The sequence below is a fragment of the Lasioglossum baleicum genome, chromosome 13 (genome assembly GCF_051020765.1).
Source record: "Lasioglossum baleicum chromosome 13, iyLasBale1, whole genome shotgun sequence".
NCBI lineage: Eukaryota > Metazoa > Arthropoda > Insecta > Hymenoptera > Halictidae > Lasioglossum > Lasioglossum baleicum.
The window spans coordinates 9,990,585-10,000,000 of NC_134941.1; the positions used below are offsets into that span (position 1 = coordinate 9,990,585).

The 9,416-nt window shown below is 40.1% G+C and overlaps 2 protein-coding genes across 14 annotated transcripts in view; one reads left to right on the forward strand and one right to left on the reverse strand.

Annotated features, from left to right (window-relative positions):
• Positions 1–445: 445 nt before the first annotated feature.
• Positions 446–9,416, reverse strand: part of LOC143215108 (uncharacterized) — an 18,792-nt gene continuing 9,821 nt past the window's right edge. For 2 of the 13 annotated variants that reach the window (XM_076436917.1, XM_076436916.1), the window contains 3 exons: positions 8,766–8,887; positions 4,819–7,143; positions 4,362–4,583 (listed from right to left, as the gene is read on the reverse strand). In XM_076436917.1, the coding sequence (XP_076293032.1) occupies positions 6,949–7,143; positions 8,766–8,819 (249 nt within the window). In that variant the 5' untranslated portion in view covers positions 8,820–8,887 and the 3' untranslated portion in view covers positions 4,362–4,583; positions 4,819–6,948. Of the gene's footprint in view, positions 8,888–9,413 lie in introns of all 13 variants that reach the window. The other 11 variants (XM_076436912.1, XM_076436910.1, XM_076436911.1 and 8 more) reach the window with 11 other exon arrangements.
• Positions 4,425–9,416, forward strand: part of LOC143215102 (facilitated trehalose transporter Tret1) — a 17,068-nt gene continuing 12,076 nt past the window's right edge. The window contains exon 1 of the mRNA XM_076436900.1: positions 4,425–4,567. Coding sequence (XP_076293015.1) covers positions 4,548–4,567 — 20 coding nt within the window. The 5' untranslated portion in view covers positions 4,425–4,547. The remainder of the gene's footprint in view (positions 4,568–9,416) is intronic.

A 9,416-nucleotide genomic window follows, 5' to 3' on the forward strand; every position in this document is an offset into this window, starting at 1 on the left:
GAACAGGATATTTGTCTAATGAATTGGAGTAACAGTGCTGCCTGTTGCGTCGACAAGGACGTTGTATAATCCCTGTACAATTTTCTTGTAACGGACAGACGATCGAGGTACGATGGTGTGGTGAAAGCAATTAACAATCGATGAATAAGCAATAGGAAAACCGCGAGGACAATGGCCTCTAGTGGTTCTGCTCGCAGCTTTTCTAGAGATTGCGGGCTCCGTTTTGAAATTGTGCTCTCGATCCTTGCGAAACGGAAAGGAAAAGTCGGATCGGTCGAAAGTCCGGCGCCGGTTATTTAAACATACATTTAGTATCGAGCAAGTAGCTTTCGAGAACACTCTGCGTCCTGTACGCACCGGAGAACGCGGGCTCTTGCAATTAGTAACGCGCTGGAATACGAGCGACTACCGTTTCAAAAATAGATCCACAGCAATAGAGACTCACGCTGTTTTTGATGGATAGGATAACGCGGCACTTCGAGATCGTTCCACGATTTATTATCACTGCGAGAGCCCGCTTAGGTATACAGGTTGATCCTAAAATAGGTGACCAACCCCTGAAAACGCGTTCTACTTCGAAGACAACAGTACGGAGAATCCTTCATCCGTGAGATTTGTTGTGGTTTTGGGAGCTTGACCGTGGATCTAAAATGACTATGGGTTAGATTTATACTAAAAATAGGAGGCCTTTTAAAAATGGAGGCCAACATATTTGGATTGTTTAAAATAATACACGAGGGTAGAAATGAAGGTCTGAAATTTTTCCAGGTGTTCAGATTATCCCTAACATAGGCAGTCTTCGCAAACGCAGTGTTGATTAATTCCGCGATAAAGACATGCTGGACATTTAAGCTTATAGACTGGTCAAGATAAGAGGAGACGTCTGCGTCGTTGAAGACTCACACGTGTAGTGTTCACATTAATTATACTCGTGTCTTCGCTCGATCTTTAATGAATATGCATCGAATCGGGTTCAATTGTATTGGCATTTGGGATCTTCCACGTTTGCACACATTATTTCTTCTACATGGAATCGTTGGACTGCGAGCCGACAGAAGCGACACGGTGCGTCATCAGACGATTTAATCGCATAAACGATGTGTAATAATACTTGGATCGCACCTCCGGCTGTTGTACGTCAGTACTCTACAAAGCCGTTTTTCCTGAACCTTTCACCCCCTTGGCGCATCTACATAATAGGTCAGACAAGGAAGTTGTATGAATTTCATTGTGTGCGAGCAATTGTTGACTGAAAACGCTGGTTGAAGCCACCAATTTTCGCTTCTTCGAGCAGGCTAATTTTTCCAGCTGCTGAAATCACAGTTCGACAGATTCACAAATTGTAGGATAACAAAGATGTTGACCTTATTGATGAGAATTAAAATTTTTTGGCCTGCTTGTTTCTCTATGAAAAAAATTGTGCCAGCTTCAAGGTGCAAAATATACCGCAATCGTAGCTTTCGAGAGGCGTGTTTCTGTGTTTACGTTCATATGTTTATTAGCGAGTGGCCATATGTTCGGAGAATTTTCAAATCATTCTAATTCGTCACGTCTCAATTCCAGACGATAATGCCTCGCACAATAGTCTCGAGTGCTGGATTAATCTTGTACCGGCTAATCGATACTACAGAGACAAGATAACGAGTTTAATAGTGACACGATGGTCGACCGGCAATTACTGTCGTCAGATTACATTAACTAGAAAAGTATCGACTCACTCGAATGATCGTCTTTTTATAAACCGACGAGTGCAATGACTGTCATTATTAGCGATCTCCGCAATTTCTCGCAAACCAAAAAATAAAGAAAATTTACTCTTATGTCATCATGACTTAAGTAAACAGATAGTGATTAAAACGATTATATTTTCCCAGGAATTGGAATAGAGAGATCAATTTTATAACCGTTTACAGTCGCGATTGTGTCAATACGATCGATACGGTTGATAAGAATAATCCATAGCCCTTGGCGATATTCTTTAACAATTGTTTTGTAATAATTACTACGCCCACTGCGTTTATCCACATACTGACCTACGCCCATACTAGATAACAAAAGCCTTAGGCATTTATCGCTCGTAAAATTTGAAAAATAACACTACGAAATGCAAAGTTTAAGAGACTGTTCTGTGTGTTATAGATTATTATTCTGATTCGAAATAATAAATTAATTTTTATCATTTTTATATTATTAATATATTAATTATATATTGCCGAATTAAAGTATTATTTAATAGAAAGGAGTAAAACTGTTCTTCTTCATGAACCAGTGGTCTCAAGATAAATGCAGAAAGCTGCATCTCGTGCGTCGATCGCGACTTATAATCGAATTGTGCCGCGATCGCGGATCGATCTTCGTGTCAAAGATGGTTCTCGATCACCAGCCAATATAAAGGAATAATCGTCGGTGTTTGTCCTTAATTGTAGCTCACGTGACGATTATGCAACCGAGCGCAAAGTCCCCTGTATCGATCGTGATTTATTGCCGAACGATTTCAGGAATTGCGGGCTCGTTAACTGCCTGGTTCTTTCCGTGGAAATTCCTCAGAATTCAGGAAACAGTTGGTTGTCGTGTGGAAATGCAGAAAACGTGCGATTTCCAAAGATCTAGATCAGTTTGTTTCCTTTGTGACGATCGCTATCGCTAACGATGGAAATGAACAACTCGCGAGTACGAACAAAATTGTGAATTGGGCATAAGAAAACTGAAAACGAGTCGAAAATGAATTTACCAGAAGAGTTTGATAGTAATGTTCGAGAATTGGTCATATATTCATTTTGCCATTCATTGGTCATTCATAGAATTTCTTAAACGTTCGTAGTATTTTTCCTGTAGCGAGTAGTAATTAATTTGTTTACGTTCCAACAATTATCTTGCAACGAACCAATCATATTCCACGGCTTTAAATAGATTGGTTGCGTGTTCGAAAGTGGTGACGTTTCCCCGTGTTCTTTGTCTTTAAAGATGACAGCGGTTGCGAAGAAAGAAACACTATAAGTTTGTACCTTATGCAACTAATCACTGCCGTCAGAGATATGTTGATGGTCCGAGACGGAAGTACCAAAAATGTCGGTCAGAGGAGCAAGAAAATCGGACCTGCGCTTCATTCCCGTGTAAACTATAGTTTCTCAGTCAATTAGTGTCTTCGGAGTAAAATTAGAGATCGTAAAAGAGATAATTTGAGAAACTTCACCTGAAAAAATACGGAAACCATCGAACGGACGCGCTGTCTGCAAGATGAAGGAAATCTTTCTAACCAAAACAATGTTCGTTTCAGTTACGAAGAAAAATAAATTGAATTGTAAAAACAAAGTAGTAAAACCGTGATTAAATTTATTTTTCAGCTTTTACGATTCTATTAAGTGTATCAGCGCTTTAATAGCTCGAATGTTATCAAAGTAGAGACAGTGGCTGGGGCGACTTCTTTGTGTCTGTCATTGGTTTCCAGAGTTTCATTTGAACTCATCAACGCGTTAATGTTTTTTATCTTAAATGAAGCAGAATCGATTTAAATTGACTCTAAGACCGTGTCTAGAGGCTTCCGGTCACGGATGAGCTTTGCAGTCGAAACTAACCAGGGCATTTGCGTTTTAATAAAACGAATAAATCCGTCGTCGTTTATCATTAATCTCGAAACGAGACTTTAATGGGTTGTGCGTGAATTTATTACATGTCGACACTTAGAAACGAACATTACAGTAGCCTCTTATAGCTTAAAACTGACTGACTTTTGTGCCATGTGCAGTGTACAACAAACACTCGCAACAGTCATCAGAGCTCCGTATTACAGCGATAGGAATTGAACAATGATTTGTGGATACTGAATGAAGCGGTCTCAATAGAGCTAAAGTGTGTGTACAGGCCCATAAACAATATTCCCCGGCAATGATCGATCAGCGGATAGCGGCGCTCACGTTTCTGCAAAGCGCCTTGTAGAAAGTTAGTGTCCTGCCACAGAGGCGGTCTCAGCTACGAAATTACAGTATCATTAACTATGGTATTCCACAGTCTCCTTCGAAACACATGTTCGTGACCACGGTATCTACCCGCATGGTGAATTATTCAGAGCAGGGATATCTCCGTTCAATTCCGCTACATTATATAAGTTCTGAATCGCATGCTGACACTTATTCAATCTTATCAAACTTATTAGACGTGCATCCCACAGATTGTCTACATACTTCGTACGCACAAAAACTTATACTTCCCGAGATCCTGGACAATTTTCGAAGAATTCTCAATCGTTAGTGTTGCCAGCTCGCGTGCCCCGGCAGAGCAATTTGTGTTTCGTTAAATTGTACGGTCTGACATTGAACGGAAAAAGCAAATGGCAGTAGCAAGCAATCGGCGTGATTACATACGTTGGCTTATTTTTCTGTGCAGAGCGTAAAATGGTGACCAAGTGCTACAGCTTCGTTCTGAGCTGACGAGGTGACCGTTTCGAGGTGAGGTCGGAATTGACTAACACATCCGGCGGAAGAAGAGGAAGCAACGGTTGAAACACCCACGAATTGAGACTGTTGCGGCACGACCAATAGGAAGGAAACATGGATCCCTACTCGTTGAGGTCAGTAGTCACCAGCCTGAGAAAATCATTCAAATTTACAAACAGAATATTTTTGATAATTCCTAGATGTTTAATAAGCACTACAATTTTTCCGTGTGTTTTATAATTTTTTTCGAAATCCTCCAATTTTGTCGGTAAGTTTTATAATCTTTTCATGAATTCTCTCTCTAGGATTTTTTCAAATCTTCTAACTATTTCACGTCGCAAATACAAAGTGTAGAGAATACTTATAACGTCCTCAATTAATGCACCTGTAATTAAATCTGCATTGAAAAATAGCTTCAGATCCTCTAAATCGATCTACGAAATTTTCGTGTACACAAATATCCTCGGCCCAATAACATCAGCTGGCCCACAGCTGCGAGAATCTGGTTTCTGGACCGGTAGTTTAATCTAGAAAGAAATGTTCGAATCACTATAGCTGCTGGTCTCAGGTATACAGCATCGAGGGCCTGCATAGGCTTTCCGAAGACGGTTCTCAAAGATTTTTTCCCTTTTCATTGTCCTTCACGTTGCCTGTAGGCCATCGAATGATCGAGGCCGTCGAAAGATCTCATCGTAACCTCGATCGTCCTACCTTCATCATCTCCGAATGCACATTGTGACCTTTTCTGTGCCAGGGTGCACCATTGTCCCGACGCGGCGTTTGTCACGCTAGAGACACCGGCAATAACCGTATTCAACTAGAAAAATTCACTCCTTTGCTTTCGGCTGGGAACGTCGCTTGGGGTGCATTCAATTCGTCTAACGATCTTTAACAGCGTTTTCGTTGAACCGCCATAGGCTTAATCGAAGTTAAGTATGGTTCCATGGAGTACACCAACTGGCCCTGGACAAAAAAATTTCATAACGAACACTCTGAATGCCATTAAAAGGTTAAACGAATTGGATAAAAGAATCGGGTGAAAGAATGGGGTACAACAATTTTAATTTAAAAGATTCGATAAAAGCATTGGATTAGAAGAATTCCAGTTAAGAGAATCAGAGATGAAAGAATTTTCTTTCCCTCACAGATGTTCAAATGCCAAAAATTATCCAGTCGACAAACTTCGAGTTTTATGTCGAGTTAGCATGGTTAGAACACTAAGAAAACAAGCATTAATTATCAGCGTAATTCGATTAACGACATGCCAACGAGAAAGTTTCAATAAAAGGGAAAACTGGTAGCTAATCGATAGCGCCAGTCCATTCGTCAAGCAAGCGAAACGCTCGGTCGGAGCGCTGTGTCAGCTAGACGACTAATCGTTTTAATTACGTGTTCATTATCGAGCTGTAATTCTAGCCAACCGATCGCGGTATTGTCAAGTGAGAAGCGGTTCTCAAAACTATCGGCATTCGGAACCGGCTGATCGATCGACTCACGTTTCATAACAGCCCCGGGGCCGATCGAGGATTCTGATGATGATGACACTTGATTATTGTGATTCCTTCGCTGTCCTCGAACGAATTTTCGAGTTTTCGAAAGTGTCCTTCGCGTGTGACACTCCTTGCTGGTGAATGTCGCGATCGGAATGGTCTATTCGATTTACCTGTCTCTCTACAATATTAACACCAAAAATACCAATATTTCATAACAATTTTTATCATAGTATGTGTTTCAATAAAGATGATAACACACTACTGTGCTGTTCAGCTTTACTCGTAGTCATCATTCGTCGGCAGACATTGGAGCATCGTCATATTTCATCGCGTTGATACACACTCCGTTAGTGAGAGCGTTTGGCAAACTTGCTGAGGAGCTTGAGCGTTGATAGCCGCACCGGTCACCGGAAACTGGCACTATTAATTTCCCTAGAAACAATTCTCATAAAATTGGTGGCATTGAATACCAATTTATACCAATTAAATCAGGAACAAGTCAATTTGACCTGTCTGGTAATTCTAGTGTTAAAGACGATTAACATCGGAGCGAAACGAATTTTCTGGGGAACTGAGAACGATGATTTGAAGAAATAAGGAATTGTCACGGCTCGGACAATGAACGGGCGTACTCAATTTAATATTAGCCGTGCCCATTTCGTGGTCCCGTGTTTACGAGGGGCCGAAACATTGACCACCAGCAGTCCATTCTGGAAATTAAAGTTTCACTCGGTCACACGTCTTCATACGCGGCTCCGTTCGTTTACTTGGACACGTGTTACCCGAACGACGCAATAATGATGACCCGTGCTCGCGAACGCAAGGTTCCACCGGGTTAACGATTAAAAGTCAGCCACAGATAGCCCTCGTGTCCGATGCAAATTGCTTCGCTAATGGAAGAAACCGAAGCCACTCCAACTCCTTTTTCGATTAAAACTAATTTTTCAAAGCAGCTCGAATCGCTTCCTCCAGTCTTTTTATGCAAATCATTCTGTCTCGTTATAGTTGCTCTATCTCTGTTTTCATATTCTCGGCGATATAAACAGTGACGTCAACTTTTTACGACAGATTCGGTTGACTTTTTCCTGCTGTCGATACCAACGTCTGACATCAGCTAGCGTTTCTTGTTCAAAGTAGCACGTGACAGCGAGTTTCGAACGCTGGAGATTCTTCGAGTGGTCTGTGAAAATTTCGCTTCGAGATTCAGGCTGCAGGACCTGGAATTTTTTAAAAAATTTTCGAACCACTTTCATTGTTCTAAGACGCACTTAAAATCCTCGTTATTGTACATTCAGGTAAAAATTGCAAAAATTAGAGATTTTTTATCGAAAATTTCTGATAACATTGCTAAAACTACTATGCTTTTGAATACCGGTAAAAATTCTCTTCTGTATTTCTTATTTTCACGAAACACTATGAGGGATCATATAACCGACCTAGATTGCACTCTTCCCTCTGCAATATAGCAAATACATGTACACCAGTAGGTGTTCCACTTCCCGAACCGTTAAAAATCTCAGTGAATGGGTGAGTCACCATAAAGCGTCACTTGATAAAAATAATCGCAGACAAAATCACACATACCGAAATTCCACAGCTGACAGATTATTCTGCTTCCTATTGACTTGATACAAGATCGAGGTCACCTTCCACTTGCTATTCTGGCGATTTCGAGTAGGCACGTGTTGTTGGTTAGGCGACTATTTCGCTTTCGTAAGTGCTCAGTATTCTGGTAGAGATTTTATTGTGCCAGAGTAACAAAATGCAGTAAATGTTATGGGCATAAGCCTCATTCCTAATGTATTCACTGATCTTTGACAGGAGGTTACAAAATTGTTAAAAAATAAATTTGCCTTTAACAGAGCAGAAGTTTGTATTGCATATGTATAAAAATGTACATTGACAGATGCCACGAATAGAGCCATCGCTTTGCTTATCTGAGATAAAGAAATCCAGTCGATTATTGTTCAGTATGCCTCTGACTATGACCGGTACCAAAAAGGAAAAAAATTGAAAATAAAAGAATTATGAAAAAAATCTTTTTTCTTTTTAAAAGTGTGAAAATATATGTATAACGTTTAAATATATTTTTTCGTATGACTGTGGTACTGACAATAGCCACACATGATCGATCGGACAATTTTTAAGATATCGTGGCAATTATTTAACAAAACGCGTCCAAAAAATACATTCTTGCTGTTGTCAGCTTTTTCTGCGTTATTTTCAGGAATACGATTATAAAATTTAGAGTGACCGTACTTCCTGTTACGTTAGAATACGCGCTAAAATTTGACCCACGTGTTAGGCGAGTCGATGACGAATCGATACTGGTGACGCCAAAAAACCCTCACGATAAAACGATTCTTCGACGATAAAGATCGTGTATGCCGAAAATCGATCGTCTCGAGTGTTTCCCACGGACGAGGTGTGAAAATCGTATTTACCTACTCGAGATCACGTACAAAAACGTCACCCGAAAGGCAATGCTGCCACTACTAGCAGCACGTGTCTCTCTAACGATGCTATTCTTAGATAATACTGAAATATGATTGAGAAAGCGTCGACGTGTTAAAAATTAGTATACGTATACATATGTAGAGTGATCCGCGTGACGATCATTCAGTAAAGATCGCGTGGGAATTGTCGCGGTGACGACAACTCACTCGCATTAATGATAAAGACGGGTCCGAGGTTCGCGAAACGTTACTGCCTTAGTTAGCCGAGATTAGATAGTGCTTGCATCTCCTTCGTGCACATGCTCGACTCACCCTGCAATGCCCTGCATTTACGCAAAGTACGTATCCTTATCGCTATCCTGCAGCTCATCCTTGACACTCACCTGATTCTTCTCTCGTTCGTTCACATGGAGACCGCACTTTACTGGATTAATCATTTCTGTGACATCATTTTTGGGCTCGGTGTGAGATTGTGCATTCCTCGGTGCGTCCAATGGGGTTTCACCTGTAAAGATATCAGTGTTAGAATATTGAATAAAAACATATGAGTGAAAATGGAATAAGTTGAAGTGCTGAAACGTCAAAGGACATGCAAGGAAAATATTAAAAATTTTCGGATCAGTAAAAGTGATGAATAGACTGCGGATCTTTATGCAAAATAAAAAATGTTTGCATTGATTGCAAGACACAGTAGCCAAATAAAAATTTCATTCTTCTTTTGACGATCTTGTTAATGTGAAACTAATACACTGGTGGCCTTAAATCTTTTTAATACCTCCACTGTTTTAAATTGTACGTGCCCATTTTTGTCATAAATGCATAAAATCAGAAGTCTAGTGATGGAATATCAAAGTACAGTTAGAATATGAAAAATATCTGGACAAATAAAAGTGAAATATTGAGAGTATAAAAACTTTAAAATAATTTAGGTATCCTGCGACTCGTTTTTTCCACGCACCTTATTCTTTTCTTATTAGTTTACTTGGTTATTGTAGAGGATAATGTAAAAATACAAAAATAAATGGAATTACCAA